General features: G+C 41.6%; 1 protein-coding gene across 3 annotated transcripts in view; it reads left to right on the forward strand.

Annotated features, from left to right (window-relative positions):
• LOC134619570 (protein bicaudal D homolog 2-like) overlaps positions 1-22,233 on the forward strand; it is a 41,731-nt gene extending 19,498 nt beyond the window's left edge. Inside the window, exons 3-11 of one of the 3 annotated variants that reach the window (XR_010092011.1) lie at positions 5,805-5,957; positions 6,848-7,062; positions 7,154-7,400; positions 9,646-9,903; positions 10,057-10,260; positions 10,381-10,929; positions 11,405-11,556; positions 16,224-18,206; positions 19,906-22,233. Coding sequence is in view for 2 of the 3 variants with exons in the window: in XM_063465467.1 (XP_063321537.1) it covers positions 5,805-5,957; positions 6,848-7,062; positions 7,154-7,400; positions 9,646-9,903; positions 10,057-10,260; positions 10,381-10,929; positions 11,405-11,556; positions 16,224-16,608 (2,163 nt within the window). In the remaining variant the exon portion in view is untranslated. Of the gene's footprint in view, positions 1-5,804; positions 5,958-6,847; positions 7,063-7,153; positions 7,401-9,645; positions 9,904-10,056; positions 10,261-10,380; positions 10,930-11,404; positions 11,557-16,223 lie in introns of all 3 variants that reach the window. The other 2 variants (XM_063465468.1, XM_063465467.1) reach the window with 2 other exon arrangements.
• The last annotated feature ends 1,796 nt before the right edge of the window (positions 22,234-24,029 follow it).

The raw sequence follows: 24,029 nt of genomic DNA on the forward strand, positions 1-24,029 counted from the left end.
GGGTTGTAGGCCTTTGTGTTTGTTTTAAAGTGAAGTTTATGTATTTTATTTCATTTTATTTTATTTTATTTTTTTAGTCCTGCAATTCTACAAGGTTCCTCTGAAAAGCTATTTTATTTGGAGTGGAATTAAGATCATTTAAAGAATTACAAAAGGCATGAGAATCACAATTTCAACTATAAGAAAAGCATCACTCATTATAAATGGATTTTGCCTCTCTGTAGAACAGTTCATTTATAGCCATTTTAGATGCTGGTTTTCAGCCCGTTTACATGCCACACATTTAAGCCTACCAGGCGCTCTCCCATGCCAAAGACTCAAATGTTAGCCCAAAGCACTGATAAGACACATTTCAGTGCTACACTGCAGTCTACAGGATTATATCCACACAAAGAGCCAGTACCATTGTGGGGAGGCGTACTCTAATAGGCATGACTTCATTAAATTCAATCTCGTGTCATGAGAGGAATGTGCCTCCGACGATGCCTCACAGAATGGGAACCTCCATTGCATGCCTTTCAGGAAATTATCAAGCAAAGATGAAGAAAAAAGGGTCAAAATGTTACCAGTGTAATTCACTCTATCTCTACTCGCTCTTTAGTCTCGTAGAGTGTTTCCAGCACAGCATAATTGTGCTTTCAGTGATTGCTTATAGTACACAGTTTCTTTTGCATGAGTCAGGATGTTGTGTTGACACACTTGCTTGTGCTTTCACTTCAGGTCTATTGTTGTCCTTTGATATTTCACATGCTTGAACCATCTCTTTCTCACTCATAAGTTGGGTGTTGTGCTGTTTTATCTGTTACCATAATGTGGAAGCCATTCAAATGTTAAACATGACTGGTTTTTCCACTTCATTGGCACAGTAAATGACATTAAGCATCGGCCTACCTCCCACCCCTTAATTTAAGTGCTGTTTAACTATCTGGATTAAACACCTGACCAAGTAGTGGAGGATTAAGAAAAGGGAGGTGTCTGCACTGATGAGATGAGATTGAACAGGTTGGAAAAGGGTAGAGGGTTATGCTCAGCCGGTTGAAGATCTCTGCTAAAACAAATAGAAAATAAAACACCTGCTTTTCAGTGGTGCAATAGTAGAACAGAGCCTTTGATGCAGGATGTTACACCTGTGCTGCAGCTTTACATTGATTATTGTAAGGTCAGAGTCGAGTGGTATAGCGATCCAAGAGGGGATGCTCTTTGTTCGCCATTATCATCTGACATGAGGTTAATGGAATAGGACTCAAAGAGGGCTCTGCGGTGTTGGTGTTGACTGCCCTATTTTTTCTTCTTACATTAATGCCAAGACAGATCAACTCTTGTCCTGCTGTACTGACAAGATAGGGAGGCTATATGCTAGGAAAAGGTTTAAAAAATTAGTTCTCAGAAAATAATCAGTAGTAGAAGAGGTGTGAAAACACCAAAGGCAGATACAAGCCAGATTGACCTTGATCTTTTTACACAAGCCATGGTTACTACTGCTGTCACAAGTGATCTACATCCTAGTCAAACCCTCCAGATATTATGTGGGTTAATTAGAGAAACAACATTATCACTTTAGCTAGCTGCTTCTCTTCTAGACTCAGGCTTTCTTATGGAGCATCTGATGCATCTGGGTACTTTCACATACTGTTGGTAAGTAAGATTATGACAAAAAAAAATGGCAGATAAATTTGCCTGAATCTTTTTGTCAAGTTATGACATAAAGCTTTGAACATGCATTCTTCATTTAAGCTTGTACTTCCAAGGACCAATCAGGTTTTTCATGGTAGATCAATGGATGTTAATAAATCAACAACAAACCCGTTGGCCTACACTTTCACTTAAACTAATGGGTGTAAACACATTTGTTCACTCTTCTGCACTCTCATCCAAATGACCTCAAAAACACTAATTCACTGTACACCCTGTGGGCTTTTCCACAGTGTCACATTGTGCTAAGTACCACCAGCCACTCATTCACCAGGTTCCATTCACATTTTAGCTTTTCACAGTCTGAGTGAAAAGTGTGACCTTGGCTGTGTTTTTGCTCCCTAGTGGAGTCTGGGTAAGATGAAGAGAATGACAATTGGTTGCAGCAGGAAGGAGGATAAAAGCAGTTTTACTTTCACCCACATTCTTGGTGTTGACAGCAGTAGGATGCCCTTAGGCTTTATTTTTCCTTTGCTGTGTTTGAAGTTATACTGGGGGGGTTGAGTTCATCTGTGGTTTATTCTTCGTTTCTTCTTAAGAGATGGCTTTGGCTGCAAGTTTAGTTAGACTAAACATGAGCTGACATGACCTTGAGTTACTTTAGAGACTGCAGGGCATTTAAAGTTTTTTATTATTTTCTTTTTATAATCACTGAACTTGTCCAATCTTGGTTTTATCTGATAGAAAGATATGATAGGGCTAAAGTTTATCACACTGCCTCTTACAGCATTCTGGAATGCAAGAGCAGAGGTGAGGCTTGGAAAATGAAAGCAGCAGTTTTCGTGCAAAATGCACGCAAATCAGTGGTGTCAGAAAAAGAAGCTGAGAAAGGGGGTACAAAGTAAAATATTATTAAGCTGATGTGCACTTTGCTTCAGGTCATGTGGGAGCTTCTCTGCACTTTGTGTATGTTTGTGGGGAAAAAAATGAATACGTGCAAAGTGAGGATATAGAGTGAAATTGAGGTCAGTGGAGTGAGTGTGTTAAGAGAAGGAGCAGAAAGAGGATAAAAATATATTCATAGCAGGCCTGTCTGTGCTGTAATATAAATAATACAGCTCTGTGACATCTGGGAGTCTAGGCAACGCTTTCAGGGAAGCAAACCCCGGGTAAGAGACTAGTAAAAATGGATTTTGTTTTTCAGAAATGCAAGCTGGATTCTCTGGTGTTATTAAGAACACAGCAGGGCCTTTAACAAAGCATTAAAACATTCCTAATCTACACTTGTGTTAATCCGGAAACTTTGCGTCTGTGGCTTACTGGCTGATGGAACCATTTCTCATATAAGTAGAGGTTAGAGTGGCTCAAACACATTTGGAAATTGCTCGAAGCTCTAGTGAGATTTAAGTGGGCTCAGCCTTTTTATGCTGTCAAAAGCAGTTTACTGGTGACAAGAAAGCTCGAGATTTGAAATGGAGAGAGTTTAGACGGTCTAGCTGGAAGATGCTCTGTCTCTCTATGTCTCTCTCTCTCGCTCCTGACTGTATGACCTTGAATGTTCACAACTCTGCTGTGTGTAGTCTGTGCACATGCACACACTACCCCATCTCTGTTTTAAATATCTAATATATCGTGCCTTTGCTATAATTATGCAGCATGGCTGAACAACCTGGTGTTTTTGCTGCCACCCACTTTGCATAAAGTGGCACATTTGTCTGTGTGTGTGTGTGTGGTACGCGGCTGTTGTTTAAGGCAGCTGTCCAGACGTCACCTGTAGTGACAACAGTTACAAACCACACTTAAGCCTGTGATCGCGGCGCCTTGTCACCGCTCTCCTTTGGCGGCACCACAAATTGCCTTCACAATGTCGCACCTCACAGCCACACACACCCACATTATTTTGAATTATCAAAAACATCCCCCAGGGAGCCTCGTTTCTCTCTCCCAGTTAAATGTTATTTGTTCTTTGTAGCAGGAACACATGTGGCCACTACAGCCTTTACTTACATTTTCTGTCACACAGCCAGGCTGTTACCCTGTTCTCAGTCTTTGAGGGGCTCAGTGTAGCAGAGGATGTAGAAGCAAGGTGAAAGGTTAAGACCCTGCCATGCATTTAAATCAGAATGGAGTGGGATCTTAATCAGGTTCAGCGGCAGCTTGTATTCATTGGACCAAACAGCACTGACCCTCCAGCTGAGGCACATAACCCTGACAAGAAAGTGACCTGAAAGCCAGCTGACACAGCTCGTCTGAGCCTTAATGAAACATTCGAATCTTTTAATCTAATATTATTTAGAATTTCTCCAAAGCTCTTTTTATTTTTGCTTTAATTTAGCTCTCGTTCAGAAGTCAGAACCACTCTGCAGAAGCTTAGTGGTAGGACAGAGCTGTACGGAAGCTCATGCATTATTTAGCAATGCACTGACATCAGGGCTTTTGCACAGCAAACACCCACACTCATTAGACATGCCCAAAACCCTGATGAATTTTAATGCACCTTCAAACATCAGCTTTAGCCCAGGTCTGCAAAAACTGATTAATTATTACAGAGAGAGAGGACAGGGTGTGTGTACTCGTCATCATTGGGGATTTAACATATTTGTTATTTTTTTTAGTAAGCAAGTAAATTCTATTTCCAAAAAGAATCACAAGAAATAGTCTCCTGAGACATAATATTGAGATGGGGTTTTTTTGTTTTGTTTTTTTTAGAAGGACGAATTATTGTTTACTTTATTACATAATGAAACTGTTTTAAAAGATACTATACTCAGTTATGAGCGATGTGTGACTCCTGTAGGTCATTTCTCTCTGAAGGTTTCTGTGCATATTAGACTAAAAGGTGTTATTACCTCACTCTGCTTACATTACAAATCTCACTGATGTAATTCAGTTTTGACATGATGCCGATATGAGAAATTCTGCAAATAGAAAACCTCTCAGGAGTGACTCCTTTTATCCTGAAAGGATCTGAGAGCAAGGATTGTGATTTGGACACATGGCGACTGCATGAGAGGAAGGGGCCACCTGGCTAGGGATTGGGAGGCTAATTGTCCCTCTGGTGTTAGGTTATCGCTGCCAAGGGAAGGACACGCATCACATATATACCAGCACGCAAACACACATGCAAATCCAAAACATAGAGGCTGCTATTCTTGTCTTTCTGAGAAACAAATGTAAATATGCGCAGATTCTTCTCCTGTTCAGGTGTGTGTGGATTGAACCTTTGCCACCCAGTACTTGCATACATGCTCACTTAGTTAAAAAGGCACAGCGCCCAACAGCTGTTAGCGAGTGTCCACTTACTTCACCTGAGAACTGTGATGTTTCTCACCTAAGTCCAGGTTACTCGTGCTTTGGAATGAATCAGCAGCAATAACAAAAAAGCATTAGACAAGCTAGTAAGGACATGGGTGTCTCAGCAGGGCTGACCGGATCCTTATGGCTTTTAGTTTGTTGGCGTCTTCAAGTGGGGGAAGGGCATGCCGTTTACCTCTCTAACCCTTTATATAATTAATGGTGCCTTTTCTACACAGAAAGAGGGCTCAAACTGCATTTGGAGTCTATCAGAAACATCATGCTATCATGCAATAATTGCTAAGCAATCACACTATTGACATAATGACTCTTTGCATGCTTATTTTTTTCTTTTGTACCAGCATTTTGCTTTACTGGGACACAACCTAGCATATATCAGTATATCAGACAATTTTCCAATGAAATGTAGATAATTATTGCCATTTCTTGTTCTGGAAATGGTCCTTCTGTCCTTCCGTACAGGGAATCAACCCTAATGAGACTCCTCTTTAGAAAATTAGAGCACTACAGAGCTTTCTATCCACTGAAAGGCTGTCACCAGGAGAGATAAGTAGGCTTCAGTCTCTTTGGTGCCATTAGAACTGGCAGGCAAGCACACTTGTGGCCCACTGCCCAGATAGACACCTGGCACCTCCCTCTCGAACACAAAGAGACACATAAACACGCACGCATGCACATTTAGTTTGACCAGATGGGCGCTCTTAAAGTGTTAAAGAGCCCACGTGACACAAAAGGTTAAACTAAAGCAACAATATCCAGTCACTTGGCATCTCTCACACTTGGCCCAAGAAGATTGAAATAGTGGTCATTGACAGCTCTTCTTCTTCTCTCTCTGCCTATCTCCCCTGGCCTTATAGAGCAGCCAGATGGTGGAGCTCCAGAGGAATCAGCTACGCGATGACATCAAGGAGTACAAGTTCAGAGAGTCTCGTCTGCTGCAGGATTACACCGAACTGGAGGAAGAGAACATCTCACTGCAGAAGCAGGTCTCCATGCTCAAGCAAAGTCAGGTGAGAAGAGAGCAACACTGCAGCTGTTCGTGTCACAAGTCTGAATCATTTAAATTGTGTTGCAGGTGGAATTATATTAGCAAAATGAAAAGGGATGGGTATCAGAGCAAAAATAAACTAAATGTGCCTTCACTGCTATCATGAAGCTCACTCTTTGGTTAGGCATATGTAAATGAACTAAAAACATTTTTCCATTATATTGCTGATTCATATCCAGACATCTGCTTTAAAAGATTAGCCTTAATTACACTGGTGGCTTCAGGCATACCACCTACTTTGTCAACATACTTTAACTGTATGCTGGATTTTAGTAGCCCTCTTACATACAAGCTCAAAAACTTTGCGCTTTAACATTCAGATTTAAGTGTGATATTAAAATCATCCTCAGTTTCTTCTTGTTTTCCCATAATGTCTTGCTGTGGGAGCATTTGACAGACTCAGCAGCTATCCTGCAGCAGCTATATCAGAGAGTCTATCATGGTACAAAACACTTCCTGGGTTTATTCAAATGCCATGAAAGCTAAAAAAAAATCCTCTTTTTACATAAAGCGCAGCTATATTTACAGCATGGATATTTCCACTTGATGATGCTGTTTATGCCTGAGCTCTTGATCCTCTTCTTAACACCTTGGATAGTGTTATATATTCATTAGACATGGCATGAATTATACAGATATTACTGCTGTTTAGGGAATGAAAAGGATTCCCAAATCAAATTCCCTTTAAAATCTAAATTAAAAGGAAAATCAGATGGATGTGTTCTTACCTAACATTATCTTGAGCAATTTTACAGCTTAGTGGCTCATTTTAATTGGAGCTGCTAATATGCATTCTAGTGTGTAGTCCTCTGTGATTCTGAAACTCATGATAGTGGTTTCCTGTCCTCCCAGGTGGAGTTTGAGGGTTTGAAGCATGAGATCCGTCGCCTAGAGGAGGATACTCAGTTCCTTAACAGCCAGCTGGAGGATGCCATCCGTCTAAAGGAGATCGCTGAACGTCAACTGAGTGAGGCTCTGGAGACCATCAAGACGGAGCGTGAGCTGAAAGCTTCCCTGCGGAAAGAGCTTTCCCACTACATGAACATTGGTGACACTCTGTACAACAGGTAAATGGAACAGAAACCAGGTTCTCATACACTTCACAAGAGGCTTTAAAAATGCTCTTTATAACATACAGTTTCCACATTGTTTCTTCAGTCCTCTCAGCATTTCTCTGGATGGTCTCAAGTTCAGCGACGATGCTGCAACTGAACCTAACAACGACGAGGCTCTCCACGGATATGAGAATGGCTTCATCAAACTGGCCAGTGCCATCACTGACGACAACCGGATCTCCATGCCTAAGAAGGAAGAGCTTTTCCGTCCTGTGCCCAGCCTTGTTGATGACCTGCTCAGCGAACTTAACATCTCAGAGATCCAGAAGCTCAAACAGCAGCTGATGCAGGTTTGTGTTTCTGCATGAGAGCTTGTGTTTTCTGCTCACAATACAATATACGGTGGTCTGTTTTCATAGCAATGCTTTCTCAGCTAATTTCTCTTATTGGGTGTGAATCATTTTTATGCAGTTACACACTGAATTAATACCAGGAAATGCTAGAATGAAAGACATGCAATTCCTGTTTAGTGGCTCATGTAAATGTTTTTTTTAGATTTTGAACTATGACTGTTCACAGTTGCCAGTTTATTAGCATCACTTAGATCAAAGTAATCTGATAGTTCAGCAATACTGGAAGTTATAATGTTCAACTTTTGAAATTTAGTTTGATTTTTGTTTTTATTTGTATTGTTTTTTTTTGGTTTTTTTTTTTACAAATAATCCTATTTTGTTCACTCTATTTATGTTTGTTGGAAAAATAGCAGAAGTTGAATATGTCTGTATAAAATGCAATTAATTCCCAAACACTCATAAACATCTTTAAAATAGTTTTACATTTTTACAAGTTTTAAATTGTCACATTTACACTAGAATTTATTGGAGGGCTGTGCGGCTGGACTCCTTCAGTTTTAACTGGGTGTAGCTGACCTGAAATCTCAGTGTATATTTGGTTGAACGGAAGGTGTATCTTACAGTGGAGCGTTGTATCTTGCCCCAGTCTGCTCCAGGGATCTAAATCCCCTTACAGCAAAGTTAATCCAGGGAGACGCGCACACATATCCTGCTCCGTGTGACCCCAAGGCGGCGGGTGGTGGCACCGGAGGACCTGCCATCTGCTTGATCATCACTCCATGCATCCAAGGCCACAACTGATTGGGCACCATGGTTACCAGAAAATACTAGCAACCTGTGGATAGTTTTGAAGCCTGAGGGCTTAAGTCTTTTTTTTTTGTCCCTTCATCAAACATAAATATGGTTGCTGGATTAATGTGGGAACTTGAAACCACCACAGTGCTGTCTATTGTAATGTCAGACTGTGACAAAATCCCACGTTTGATATGACCCAACAGCATATTATTCAGCCCACTAAAACCTTCTGACACGTCACTCCACAGATTCCTGGCAGCAATCAGAGCAGAGGAAACAAAAAACATTCCTTCTCATTTAGTCAAACTCTGCTGCTCTTGTGTCTCAACTCATACTATTCTTATTTCTTTAGAGATAAATCCCAAACATCCACTCATTCGAAGTTAACTTATTAGTCCTTGGCAATTCAGCATTTACGATGGATTCTGCAGGATAAGGATGGCCACTGCTATGCTGACTGCCCATAAACACTATTTCAAGCATTGGTGTCTCATAAAAGTTGTTGACAGTTTTTAAGGTGACCACTGATGTAAATAAAGGAGTGTTCTTGATCACAACAAGCCACTCTGGTTAATCATGCAGTCACTTTTAGAAATGAATCTTCACGAGCTATTGTGAAATAATAAATTATGTATGCAGATGAGCATGATACTTTAATATTATTTACAGAGCAGATTCCGAAATAGCTCAGTGCTTACAAAAGCACAACTTTGTGTGCGTCTTTGTGTAAGATGACACGCCTGTCTGCCAGCACTGAGCGGAACTGAGTCCAGCAGACTGTCAAGGTCATACTGATTCTGATGTCAGACCTAGTGAGCGATATTCCTCTCATACTTTCCTTTTTGCTAAAGCATATAGTTAGGGCTGGACCAGGTGACCCTGAATCCTCCCTTAGTTATGCTGCAATATACGTAGGCTGCCCATGATGCATTGAGTTTTTCCTTTCCAGTCACCTTTCTCACTCACTATGTGTTAATAGACCTCTCTGCATCGAATCATATCTGTTATTAAAGTCTATCTCTCTTCCACAGCATGTCTTTATCCTGTTTTCCTTCTCTCACCCCAACCAGTCGCAGCAGATGGCCGCCCCTCCCTGAGCGTGGTTCTGGCGGAGGCTTCTTCCTGTTAAAAGGGAGTTTTTCCTTCCCACTGTCGCCAAAGTGCTTGCTCATAGGGGGTCATATGATTGTTGGGTTTTTCTCTGTATTTATTATTGTGCGATCTACTGTACAATATAAAGCGCCTTGAGGCGACTTTTGTTGTGATTTGGCGCTATATAAATAAAATTGAATTGAATTGAATACATACATGATAGACAATCCCGATATATAACATGATTTAAAGACATGAGTCCTTCATCAGATTAGCAAGTTAACAAAAACTGTAAAAGTGCATGTGTTACAGGGCGAGGTCCTTTTGCTAATTGTGTCTCTGCATTTCTACTCAGATGGAGCGTGAGAAGGTCAACCTGATGTCCACTCTGCAGGACTCCCAGAAACAGCTAGAGCAGGCGAACGGTGCTCTGTCAGAGCATCAGGAGAAGGTCAACCGCCTCACAGAGAACCTCAATGCCATCCGCAAGCTCCAAGCCAGCAAGGAGCGCCAGTCTGCTTTGGATAATGAGAAAGAACGTGATAGCCACGAAGATGTAGACTATTATGAGGTTGACATCAACGGACCTGAGATCCTGGAGTGCAAGTACAAGGTAAATGGCATGTGGTCATTGTAGGCAGCGCAAAATGTCAAATTAAATTTGAAACCTGCAGGAAAACTAAATAGTGTCAAGTCTGAAAAATGTCAAATGTCTTGCAGCGTGTTTGGGTTTCATTTACACTCGCATGTGATCTTGCTTCTCTAGGTTGCGGTGTCAGAGGCAGGAGAGCTGAAGGAGGAACTGAAGACTCTGAAAGCAGAATACCAGACCTGTCAGTCACGTTACGAAGAGGAGCGCACTCGTCTGGCAACCGATGTGACAACACTCAAAGAGAACCTGGCAACTCTGGAGAAGACCAGCCATGCAGAGAGAGAAGAGAAAGCCAAGCTTGAGAAAGAGCTGCGCAAGGTGAGGTGTTTCTCTAGACATGTTTATTTTGATGTTTTTATATATGCCTTATTTTAAAAAAGCTTTTTCATTTTTTTTGTAGTGAAATAATGTGTTTTTTGTTTTTTGGCGTGTTCTCAGTTGAGCGACGTGGCAGGCGAGTCTCAGGGTAGTCTGAGTGTGGCACAGGATGAGCTGGTCACCTTCAGTGAAGAACTGGCCACCCTCTACAACCATGTCTGCATGTGCAACAACGAAACCCCCAACCGCGTTATGCTCGACTTCTACAAAGAGGGTAAGGGTGGTCGGAGCAGCCCGGAAGGCCGCGGCCGCCGCTCTCCCATCCTGCTCACCAAGGGCCTCTTCCCTGAGCCCAGTAAGACCGACCTGAGCGATGGAGCACCTTCCCCGATCTCCTCCCTGCCTTCTCCTGTGTCTGACCACCGACGCGAGCCCATGAACATCTACAATCTGGTTGCCATCATCAGAGACCAGATTAAGCACCTGCAGCTGGCAGTGGACCGCACCACCGAGCTGTCACGCCAGAGGGTTGCTTCTCTGGAGCTGGGCACTGTGGCCGACAAGGACAAGGAAGCCTGCATGGAGGAGATCCTCAAACTGAAATCCCTGCTCAGCACCAAGAGGGAACAGATTGCCACCCTGCGCACTGTCCTCAAGGCCAACAAGCAGGTAGGTTGATCTGTTTGAGTGTCTGTAAACAAGGTACTCTCAATACAAACATTTGTCATTGTCCACAATAGTTAGAAATAGAGGTAGGGGGAATTATTTTGGGTGTGTTCAGCTGCTGAAGCAAATTCTTTTCAGTCTAGATCTATAACAAACACTGGTTGAGAGAGCAGCTGTATGGTGACAGCTGCCTCGAGTATTTGTGTGGTTAGATTCAGAGAACAGCTTTACAAAGCAAAAAAACCATAGCCCAGAGGCGGAGTGTGTATGCAGTTGTTTGGTAGCCATTTGAAGTATGCGTGTGGCTACACAGTGGGCATTAGAACACAGATGTGAAAATAACTCATAAACTGCACAGCTAGGGTTTTTAAAATGAACATTAGCAGCTAGAATCATGCGCCATAATAAAAGAATTAGGAAGCATACCCCAACTTCTTCCAGGTGCTTTGACCCTTTTGTTCTTTCTGCCCACTCACAGACAGCTGAAGTGGCTCTGGCCAACCTGAAGAGCAAGTATGAGAATGAAAAGGCAATGGTGACCGAGACCATGATGAAACTGAGGAATGAGCTCAAAGCTTTGAAAGAGGACGCTGCCACCTTTTCCTCTCTCCGGGCTATGTTTGCCACACGGTAAGAATCGTGCTAGCACCTGCATGATGGTCAAGAAAATATGTTTTATCTACATCCTGCCATCAAAGGCACAAAAGTCTTTATCTGACATAACATTGTAACCTGGTAAATTCTTTACTTATTTGATATCTCCAGAGAAGGTTGTGACAGTAGCAGGTCGTGGCATGAATTACATTCTGTGCTGCTATGCTACAGCACTAACACAGACACGTGTCATTCTTATTAATGCCGCACATGCAGCACACAAAGGTCATACACAATATAACCAGGTAGCATGAAGATAAGATTATGGTCATAACGTAATCCATGTTTACCATATGTTGGCTTTATTTTTAATATTGAAACATGACATATTTAAGTACACTATTGTGTTGTTCATTCATAGCCAGAAATTCCTTCTATTTGTACAGATTCGGACTATGAATAACAGAAGGTGCCTAATCTGGATATCACTTAAATATGTCGCTTAACCATTGTTTTTGACCGGTGACTTGGTGTGTGTGTGTGTGTGTGTCTGTCAGATGGGCCAACACGCATGTTAATCTTTTCTGATTCCAAAGAGAAGCCGGTCAAAGGTTCTGCGCATAATCCCACCTCAGATTGGGATGGATTACACATTCACCCCTCAACACGTAGTACACTAAGGACTCATGAGCTGCTTGCTTGTTTATTTTTGGGTGTGCACATGTGCATGTGTGAACAATATTTTTGTGCTTTGATGTGCTTTTTTGATAGATAATTTCATTTAAAACAATGATGCCCGCTCTTCCTGTAAATATTAGCTATATTCCAGACAGCACTGCAGAGATGCTGAGACAGTCTGTCCTTCTCCATTTAAAGCTGTATTACATTCCACGGCGAAGTTCAAGCTCTGCAGAAGGGAAAGAGGAGGGTAGGGAGAGGCGATTTCGTACAATGAAGGGTATAATTGCTGCAGGGAGTGTGTGTGGGCAGCTCAGCACCCCTCGTCTTACCCATACAGAAATTCAATACAGATCGCTGAAGTGCACTAGCTGAAGTAATTCCATATACCTGCAGTGCCTAATCAATTAGTAACAGTTTTAAAACTCATCCGGCTGCAAATATATTCGTGTGTCGCCACTCGCTTTTTTTGGTAAACTGCAGAGCTAAATTGCTGCACGATGCTGAAGTATTATAACTAAAAAGCAACCTTGGCTGATAGGGAACCAGTTCTTGCACCGACTACCTGTTTTTGGCTTCTTCTTCTTTTTCTTCTTTTTTTTTTTTTACCCTGAAGGGCCCTATAGTTGTGTCATGTGTCAGAGGAGAGCAGCTGAAGTGTAAGATCATATTTGCATGTTTTTCTCTTTGAGTTTCTTTTGCCGGAGAGGGTTAAGATGTTTTTGAGCACATCACAGCTTCCTGTTTACTTCCTGTTTCAGTCCATGTGTTTTTATTCCTCCATATGCCCAGAGCAGCTCCACCGACTATGTTGTTGAGCTTTCAGCTCCAGCACCACACCACTATGTATGTTTTACATTCACTGTTTATAGGACTCGTGTATTGGTATGTAAATTGTGTCTTATATGACACAGAGTTGGGTCAGGGGACTCTTTTGAGAGGCAGGGGGACTCGCCCGAATGAAGTTTCCCACACTCCCCCCCTCTTTGTATCCCCTGTTCCCCCTCCATCCTTCCTCACAGCCAAACACCCGGTTCTCTTGTCGTGTGGAAAAGAAAGAGAGGAAGGACCAGGCCTTCAGTTAAAGCCCACTACAGGAGTCTAATTTGATAGTTTTTTTTCTTTCACTTTTCAAGATAATCACTGCTCACAAAGACTGCAAAGGAGGATTTCTGAGATGTGTAGTCGTGGATTCAAATGATGTATAGTCTTTGACAAAGGGGAAGAGAGATGAAGTGGAAGTGAAAGAATGTGTGGGGCTTTTTATGGTCTTATTGTTCGGGGAATTGGCACATAATATACTCATAGGACTAAAAGATACACCAGACTTATTATTGACATTTTTGTTTTTAAAACCAATTTAACAAAACAATATTTGTTTTAACAGAAATAGCAAATAGGAAGGAGTAATTCTGTTCAGCTTATTTCATGAAAGCAACACAGGAATGTTTATCACGCGTGTATATGGGCTTCACTGTCCCCTCCTTCTGTATGTGTGCCTCTCTAGCTGCAGTATCTGGTGTCATGTTAACAGTAAGCTCCTGCCTCCGACATTCCTAAGACAAGCCTCGACATGCTCGTGCCTTCTGCTCTCGCTGATTAACTGTCCGAACATTTATGCAAATCACGTTTTCTTGTAAAATGTAGACCTTCAGTTATCTGGCTATTCTGGTGTTGGTTCTATGTTAGTTGTTTTCCCTTTTTAGCTTTCTTTGTTTTGTTAAAGAAGTACCTCCTCGTGTCTGTGTGTGTGAGAGATATCCATACCACCATGACCAATCAAGCTCTAGACGAGACCACAGCTGAGCATGTTTTGAATGTGTGTGTTTGTGTCCTATTGGGAAATTATTGGTTATGAATGTTTTAGTAGTCACAGCCTTTAAATGTCAGCAGCTACTGTAAATCATTACAGCGAGATGCAGTTAATGCGCTTGTTTGTCAGAGTATGAATATTATAATTCCTTATGCTCAAAAGGCCAGCCGTCGCCTCCTGGCCCCCTTCGGCTATTGTGCTAGAACTCCCGATCACCAGGGCAAAAAGACTCCTATTGTATCCACCCACTGCTTAGAATAGACTCCTCTTTTTTTTCCCGGGAAAAATGCCCCCCACCCCTATGCAAGAGTGACTGAACTGTCTGAAGGTGCACCAGCTCACTCCTTGCTCCCGGGTTGTTCCCAAATCTCATACTGGGTTTAATGAGGTAGCACTGATCCCTATTGTCTGGGTGTGTGTCCCACAGGGAATCAAGCTGCATACACAAGAGGAGGGGGCCATGGTTTGTATTTGTTTGGTGGTCTGGCAAGGCCAGGGTTCACATGGCCCACCACCACGTGCAGCACCACACGCAGCAAAAACATCTGCGCTTCCTGTTTGCAGATGCTCCCTTCAAGACGTTCTTTTTCCTTTTTTTTTTTCTTTTTTCTTTTTTTTTTTAAAGAAAAAGCTGATAAATTCTTCACCTACTGAAAGATTATTTGCTTGCTTAGCATTATTTTTATGGATTTTTTTATGTTATTTATTTATCTCTTCTGCAGCAGCAGTTCAGTTGCTAAACACTGACTAAATCAGAACAGATCGGTAATGACAGTTACGGCTCGTAGAGAAAAGAGTTTGCAGACTATAGCTTCAGGCTAGGGTGTTAACAAAAAATAAATAATAATTAATTTCAAATAAATGAAAGTGAGTTGGGTGAGGCTGCCTAACAGTTAAATTGTATCTGAACTTTGGTGCTGTGCGGTTGGGCAATTAAGTGCTGCTCACTAACGTATTCAGCCCTTCCCTCCCAATAGGTTTGTCAGTCATTACTGAAGAATGTCACTTGATTTGCTTTGTCAGCAGCACAGAAAACAGGGATGAGCAAGATGAGAGAGAAAGAGACTGATTCAGGCAGATAGAGAGAGACTGTAGCAAGGAAGTGACGAGGCTTGAAAGGCAATGATAAGACCCAGGAGAGGGGATAAAAGGAAACAGGAGCACGACAGCAGCAGATGGGGAGTGGCGATATGGACCCCCCACCTTGAAATCCTGTCAGGTGTCCCACTTTTTATACTTGTCCAGCTTTAGACACACACACACTAACACGTGTGCAAGGACAGCGGGAGACAGGTGATAATGCCGCAGTGCAGCACCCGGTGATGACGAGCGTTAGCAGACAGACTTCATATCTTGTGCTATTTCGCACACAGATGGGAGATGCAAGGGAGGCATAGAAGTTATGCTGTCTCACTCCAACTGGAAAATTGGAGATCAGGTGTGAACAGCTACAGCTCGGAGCAATAAACCACATTCTTCTCTTCTCCGTCTTAATTTTTCTCCTCTTTCGCTCCCCTCCTCTGCCTATTTCTCAGGTGATGCAGAAATGATCTTCCCTTTGACCTGTAGGCTAATGATTTCATCCCTTATGTATGTAATCTATCTTCAACTGCCACTGTGCATACATTCATATTATCCCAAGGCACTGCAAGCTGCTCTCAGATGTCTCACCTGTTCATGAATGTAAATCATACCCTCTAGCAGCAGCTATACAAATAAAAAGTATGGCTTTAATTTTCAGCTTATGAAATGACGGGAGGTGCGGTGAGAGTTTGTTACTATATCTGGCAAATTATCTGCAGAATGTTTTAAGTGGAGCTGAAAATGTGTTCGTTGGGGGGACTTTGTTGAAGAGGACCAAAATGGCTGGTGAAGTCTTAAGTTAATATTTCAGAAGCTTGGGCAGTCTTGCAGGCCTTCATGTTGTGGCTCAAGGGCTCCACCTGCTGGTGGCTAATGTATTACACTAGCAGGAAGTTTATGATGTGTGGGTTTGAATGTGTGTCTGAGTGTTTCTGTCAGTGAATCATATCTGAGGTGCGGCTTGAGGTTCGTGTTTAGTAATATCACAAAAATATCAAAAAGATTCAACAGTTTTTTTTTCTTTTTTGGCTGTTGAAGCAGTGCCCTCTTGTGATATGTCACAGGAAACCCTCTTAGTCGGTGAACAAATCTGACATTACTGTTTTCTCTGCCTGTGTTTCTCCTACAGTTGTGATGAGTATGTTACCCAGCTGGATGAGATGCAGAGACAGCTGGCCGCAGCAGAGGATGAGAAGAAAACCCTTAACTCTCTGCTGCGAATGGCTATCCAGCAGAAGCTCGCCCTGACGCAGCGCCTGGAAGATCTGGAGTTTGATCACGAGCAGACCCGTCGGGGAGGCAATGCAGGCCGTGCTAAAGCACGCAGCAAGGCCGCCGGCACCGCCAGCGCCGCCACCGCCACCACCACCACCACCACCAACAACCCGCATGTAAGTCAGAGTCTCACCTGCTCTGTCTCGGGCCGACCAGAGCACAGCAATTCTGTGCCCAGTGGCATCCTGGGAGGCCCCGTGGTCTTCTGCAGCGAGAAGTACAAGATCTACTGCGACTGAGGCGGCAGAAACGTCCGCATGGGACTGCTGTGTACAGAGGGGAGGGGGCCCACGGGCCGAAACCCTCCCTGCCTTAGTGTTAAAGAGCCCCACTTGCTCGCTTAGCTCCATGGCCAGCCTGCGCTCCTCTAGGGACTGATGTGTTACTAACCAGCTGCTCGTGTGTGCTACTATAAACGCTTAGGGGAATGCAGTGTATGTACAGTGTGCACTAGACGTTTGGACTGTAGTAGACATATATGGCATGTGGGTTATAAGGCCCTGGTTATATTGGGGGGTTTGTGGATATTATGGGTTGTCTATTCTTTCCGCTGTCATAGTGCTGTACGTATGATGTAAAAGGTGGCAGCTTCTGTGCTTGTTTGTTCTGGCCCCCCGGAGTGGCTTGCCTGGTAACATTAACACATTGCTGAGGTGGAGACGTGTAAAGATGATGTCACTCTGATGCTCTAACAACTAAACTTGACATCCTCTGTTCTTTGGCTTGTCTGTCGGCATTGGTGCTCCTTTCCGAATAAATAAAACATCCCCTTCTTTCCTCTGCCTCTCCGTCCTGGTCCCCCCAGGACCGAACCGTGCCCGGCAGCCCACTTTCTAATGTTTACAACCAGAAAAAGGAACTAGAATATGCAAGCTCCCTCTGCTTTTTTGCTAGGGGAGCATAATATGATTTTACACAGAAATACAAAAAAAAAAAATCATAAGTGGGTTAATGAAGTTGTTTGGGCAGAAAAGGAGCACTTGTGACCACAGCTGTTTATTTCAGGTTAATTTTAAAGCTGTGACGCTAGCACACCAATACTATAGGGTCAATAGAATCGCATGGCTTTGCAGCTGAAAATGCTTGAGAGCTTTTTAACTGTTTTTCTGTTGTTAGGTGTGTGGTACCAGACGAAACTCTGTACTACAGGGCTCTACATTGTTTTTTGTTTTTAAAAGAAAAGAGGAGTTAATTGGTGTGATACAAGAGGGCTGTCTAATCCCTGTGACCCATTATGTTGCAAAGGATTCATTCAGAGCCATATTACGAGAAAGAAGGTTTGACAAATCGACACATCTAAATTAAGTGCACTTCAGCATAGGTGCCTCAGGTTCCTGCTTCTGTTCAAATGGATATAATGCTTACTGTGAAAAGAGATACAATATAGTTTTAATCAGAGAGGATTTTTTAAAAAACTCTATAGAATAAATCCTTGAAGAGCACAAATCGAAACTGTTCACACATCCGGACAATAAATCTGCAAACAAATCCAACCGACCGCTCGACAAAAGTGCCTGTCGACCCCAAACGCTTGATATTTTTATCTATTTGTTGATGTAAAGCCCTGTCCTTGCGTCTCAGCTGAGCTAATGCTGTTCTTTTCCTTCTCACTCCCCCCCCCATCCCCTGCCCCGCTGTTTGCGAGATTGCTGAGAGCTGTCAAATAATTTCTATGTGGTTATGTGGCTGGAAAAAAAAAAAGTCCTCTCCTAATGTCTCTAATCTGTGTCTCGTTGCTCGGTCGCTACTACGACCTTCTCTCTTGTAGATTGTCAGCAGCTTGCTCCCCCAGCATCACCACTCACCCTTTAACTAGAATGAGGAATATTTTTTTCAGGTAACGTCCTCGCATACGATGTGTTTTCCGAATTTTGCCTGTGTTTATATCTCAGTGTTGCAGTGAAGGGCCTTCATTTGTGTACAAGGTTTTTAACCGTTGCAAATGAAGGGCCTCTCTTTTTTGTTTTCTTGGGTTGCTTGGTGTGTGAGGACAAAGCAACGTACTGTTTTAGTATTGACAATAGCTTTAACCCCTTGCAAGCTAGTATTACGCAAATAGGCAAAATTTAAGTGGGGCTTGTGTTTAATAAAATCCATGTACCGCTTGTGGATCATAGACACATTAGCTTTATGATGCTAAAAGCAGGGTTGATGTGAGGAAATCCTGCAAGATTTGTTTAAAAAAAATAGCATTTTCTACTACTAATAAGCTATATATAAAATTCTCTATATTCTTAATATGATCATGTTCAGGTTATAATCTTGCAGGTTTCTACTACAGTATTCCTTCCTCTTAAATGCATATACAATGGGCATTTATTCCTCTGAACACAGGGAATTATGTCCGCAGTCAACCCTGCTTGAGTGCGCATCCGTAAGCCGCAGCACACAGCATGGAGACGAGGCTATTGTACACTTTCTGAAAAAAGAAAAAAAGCCCAGCCTCCTTAGAGGTCAGTCACTCCTATGTTTGAAGTTCAGTCAACTTACAAGTGCGGTATATTCTGTTTCCATCAGTTTGCGCTGAGAAAAAACGTTTAGGGAGTAGAGGAGAGAGAACTAATCGTGTTGTAAACCAGCTCCTGAGAGAGGAGATAAGAAAGCTAAACATGCTGGTGAAGAAAGCCAGATGTGTGGCTGGATGGAGAATCTAATCCAGGGGTGCTTTTCGTTACGCATGCTTATCTCCTTGGGAAAGTTTATAATTTAAGGAATTGGAAGATCCTACACGACACGAGAATAGGCTGGCATAGCGAAAAACACCCGTGATTTTTTTTTTCTTTATTCTTTTTCTGAGGGATAAACTCCCGCTGATATTTGGAGGAAAAAAAACCTTGAAATTGGTTGCTCGCTCAACCAGAGGACATTGATTCAAATTAGTTAAGCTCCCAATTGTATCCCTTGTATAGGTTATGTGGATTTACTGAGCAGTAGATGATTGCAGGATGTGACTGTGACTAGAATCCCCTCTCCTTAGATAGACTAATCCCCGCTTTACTCGATCTAGTTTGAAATCAATGTCTGGCTTTTTTGGTGTCATTACAATATGCCACCTAAAATAAAACAGCAAAGCTCCTCCTACCTCTGCCTGCAGGCTCCTCCCACATCACCTCTAAGTTTTACTTCACATGATGCATCTTGTTTCTGATTTAAAAGTAAGCCTGCATGTCAAAAGCATAACCCATTTTTCATTAACTTGCATGGCTAATGAGAAAGACCCATCTCCTTTGGTGTTGAGATGTGGCTTCAACTCTGTCCTATGAATGAAAGTTCATGGTACTCGTGAGTCACTGGCTTCCTAACCGCACCTGCGGGATGATTTGCAGTGAATGCGCTTTCACACCAGAAACTAAATGGCCATACTGGCTGGCTTAAAGTTCCTAACATCGCTTTCTGTTGCTTTGACTAACCAACAGCCGCCATCTTACTTTGTCTGCGTGGACTCCGCTGCTGTGACCTTGTAAACAGTCGCTTTCAAATGACCAAAACCAAGTGCTAATGATGCTCATTATTTGTTTGTTTCTCCACTTTTGCAGTAATTTCAGTAATTCTGCACGGACGACGAAGTACCAACACAAGGTCCATTCTCGCAGCTGATTGAGTTGGGCGAAACGAGTTAGCGCTACTCTAGGCTATTTGGACTTGAAGAAAAAATAAAACGGCAAAACCTAAGTACAAACATTAAGCACAGGTTTTTAATTTGAATCAATTGTCCTCCCCTTTTCATTTTAAAATTCGGTTATGCTATGCACATTAGGATCACACTTGGTCCAAATTGTGGATGCCTCTGCTGGAAGCCATTTTTGCCTCGCAAGTACAGTGAACTTCTTGGCTTGTAATTGGCCAATCCCTCCAAATCCTCTATTGAGAAGCCAAGGGAGATGTGGTCGTTTCTTATTGTTAATCAACAAGCTGTTTTTGTTTGGTTTTATCTTTTATTTTTAGTTTATCGTTTTGTTAATCTGTGCACTTTCATTTTATAGGATTATAACATGCTATTATTAACCTATAGGAAAGCATGGTAGTACAATGGTTTGTTGAGTTATCCAATATAGGTTGGAGGACTGTAGTATTGTAAGTCCTTCTCAAATATTTGAATTTAAACAATACGCACTATAGTAAGGCTCCACAAACCACAAATGTACTATGATGACTCTGTCCTCAAGAATTTATCCATCAAATAATCATTTTAAAATCGTTTTGTTACATCGTGTTATGCTGTTGCTTTTATTTTTCATATGTTTGTTCTACTGCCATGTTCTCTACAAAAATCCAGGGTGATCAAATTCTGGGGTTTTTTCATGTATTTATTATTCCTAGGAATAGTTCAAAAATTACACTATGAAACTTGACAACGCTCTGACTCAAATAGGTAAGTTGTGTCTTGGGAAAAATTTGCGTGACGACGATATGTGCTTTTCCTAGCTTCTTACCGAGGGCGTTCCACTGAAACGGGATCGCTGGCTTTCAGAATTCTTTGCAACTGCGACAATTAAAATTCCAAATTGGAATTGTTTCATTCTCTCTTTGTTTATTGTGCCAAATGTTGGTACACCATTTAGGTTGAAAATAAGAAAAAGAATCGGAAAGAAGAAGAAAAAAAAACTAAGAAAGGTGCAGTTTGGGCCATGGCTCTCGCTGCCGTGCGAGAGCCGGGGTTTTGTTTTTTGGTTCGTTTTAGTTCTTCGTTTCTGACCAGTAGTGCCTTTCATTGTTTCAAGGGAGAATCTTAGACTAGTGTTTTATGTTTCTGTTTTTTATATATAGGTGAGGACTTTGGGTTCAAAATGACTGTGAGCAGCAATAAGCGCAAAGGGAATTTTCCCCCCTTTTCTGCATGAGTGAGGTGATAGTTTTGAAATTAGCTCAATAAAACTCAAGTTGTATTGAATTCTGCAGGTCAGTGATCCCCTCGAGAAATTCAGGGGTATTGAGAAAAGTTTTTTTTGTTTTTTTTATTTTATTTTATCAAACATTGGGAACCAAAAGAGATCCCTTTGGCCTCCTGTTATGGAACAAAGTGCTCCAAGCATCTTTAATGTGTTGGGGTAGATCAGTGTACTATTGGAAACATCTATGTATCTCTAGCTTTGTTTGGTGAAGGTAATGTGATATCAATAGTATTGTTAAAAATGTGCAGAGAGCGCATTTTATCTTTACTTTTGTATAATTTGACTTTTGTTTGTTTTGGGTTTTTTTTTATTCTTGAATCTTTTTTTTTACATCATCTTTGAGCGTGGTGTTTTCAGGAAACAGAAAACAAGATTAGCATCAACAAGCTTGAATAGTGCCATTATAGCCAATGCTTGTTTGTTGAGGCATTAAAGTTACCAATATGGATAAGAAGCTAACAAAAAAAAAGTGCAATTCAGATACTGTTTTACATTAAAAAGAAAAAGTTTTCTGTTTGCTGGAAGCGATAGCATTGTGATACTACAAAAAATAGCTGTGCAAACTTTATATTGTCATATTGTGTTTCAGTATTGATCCATAATGAGAGTTTGATATCTTTATATGAAATAACGACTTCACCTGTATTTATTTGAACTGTCATGCAGTACTGTATTCTTATCAATAATGTGCATTATGATTAGTGGCATATTGATTACAGCTAAACGTCATATGCATGTTTCTCAGTCATGGGACCTTTACACAGAGTTGAAAACAAACATGTTAAAACTTTTGTCAGGGTGTTTTTAAAAGAGAGAAAAAAAATTAGGGCTTGGGGCGGGGACCAGTTAAGTCTGATGTATTACTGCTGAACTAATCCTATGAAAGTGTTTTGTTTGTTTTCTAGTGGAGATGGTATGTCTGTGTAAGGGTAGTCATACTGGCTAAAATCAATAAATGTGACTTAAGTTCCAGCGTGTTTCAGTGTTGTTATTTATAGCTGCTTCACAGCTGAAGCAGATGAAAGGGTTAACTATTGAAGTATGTGGTCTGCAGCCCTGGAGTCTCCTCATAGCGTTCCCAGTTGGAAGCCAGGGGAAGGGGGAACTTCCCAGCTGTCCAAGCGGCTCCAGGAACCTGATCACATTTCACACAATGCACAAAAACACCTCCACCAACCCCCCCCCCCCCCCCCCCCCCATCCCTACCCTGTCTGTTCTCTGCTGTATCGCTTAAACCTTGCCCCTCCCTCCTCTGCCCCCTCCATTTCCCGTTTCTTTCTCCCCCTCTCCTCCACTGTCCCTCCCTCCTGGAGATATGCCCAAGCACTGATTGGTCCCAGTTTCTTTTTTGACCTTTGGTACACCCAGCATTTCCTGTCGAGGCTCTGGAGGCCGGCTCTCTGCTCAATTAAAACTGCTGTTATTTTCTTGGTGTTGATTTACAAGAGGAAAGTATGAATGTTACTTTATGCCATTAAAAAAAAATCTACACATTAATGATAATAAAGGGGGAAAATGGGGATTTTTATTTATGCAAATGAAACCAAATAAATAGATGGACTAACTGTTATTGATCCATTCACTTTAGAGGTCAAAATGTTGTATGGATGTTTTAAACTTCATCTATAAGTGCTCTGAATGTGCAGATTACTCCAAATGAGGAAGTGAAAAAGCACAAGGTTGACCCTCTGAGTAAGAGTGCTAAAAATTCTATACTTTGAAAGCTCAGATGCTCTTAGGTGTTTTAAAACCATCTTTTCTGTCCACCCAGATCAAGTTTATTGTCAATATTAAGTCAAGGCTCCCTCTCTTTATTTTTTTTTCTTCTGGTTTGGTTAATTCTGTATTTCTTCCTTTTAGAATATCCAAATATTTATTTTTATTTATTATTTTAGAAAAACATCTGATTCTCTCTAGAGCTAGTCTCTTATTGGCAGCCTCACACTCCTGTCATTGTTAATTCTGCTCCTTTAGAGCTATGTGGGCATTTCTCAGATTACTTCCAAAACATTCCTACTTTCTGATGAAAGTAGTTCTAAGTTCATTTAAAGTCTCTGATAGACATTTAATATTTAATCAAAATAAAAGGTCTAGAAAGAGTTACGAGCTTATTTCGCCTTACGAAATTGTGGAATGTCATCTTGACACGTTGGATACAGTTTACCAGAAAAAACTATGCATTAATGTGTAGGTTTTGGTATGCAAATTACAATAAATGACTATGTGATATAGCAATTAGTTTGAGGAGTGTGAAGCACTCAAGTTCTGCCTGTGAATAAGTGCACTAGAAATATAAAGAGGCCTAAAATATAAATCCTCAAAGTAGACATACCTAGAATTACTTAGGCATACATGCATACAGAATACATGCGATACTTAGGAAATGTAATCATTCACATCGAGTCAAAATAAAAGTAAAGCACAACTGATCAGTCCACCCTACAGCTTTGTCCAGCTGACAGTCCTATATATAATATATACTGATTTCAGGTTTATATATAATAAACCTGAAATAAGTTATTATTAATGTTAGTTGTGTCACTAAAAGACAGTGCTGTGAATCAGTACACTTAAACCAAGTGCTATCATTTACCATTCATGTCCTGCAGATTTTCCAGCATCAGAGAATTAATGATAGCCAGTCGGGAGAAGTCAGTTCACTGACAAGCAATGACATCACTCTAGTAACAGTGGAGCCTTTGTTGGTGCCAGTCTTCCATTATTTTCTCCCCCCCCTACTGCCTGAGGAAATATGGGTCACTACATGG

This window comes from Pelmatolapia mariae, linkage group LG20 (genome assembly GCF_036321145.2).
Source record: "Pelmatolapia mariae isolate MD_Pm_ZW linkage group LG20, Pm_UMD_F_2, whole genome shotgun sequence".
NCBI classification, from domain to species: domain Eukaryota; kingdom Metazoa; phylum Chordata; class Actinopteri; order Cichliformes; family Cichlidae; genus Pelmatolapia; species Pelmatolapia mariae.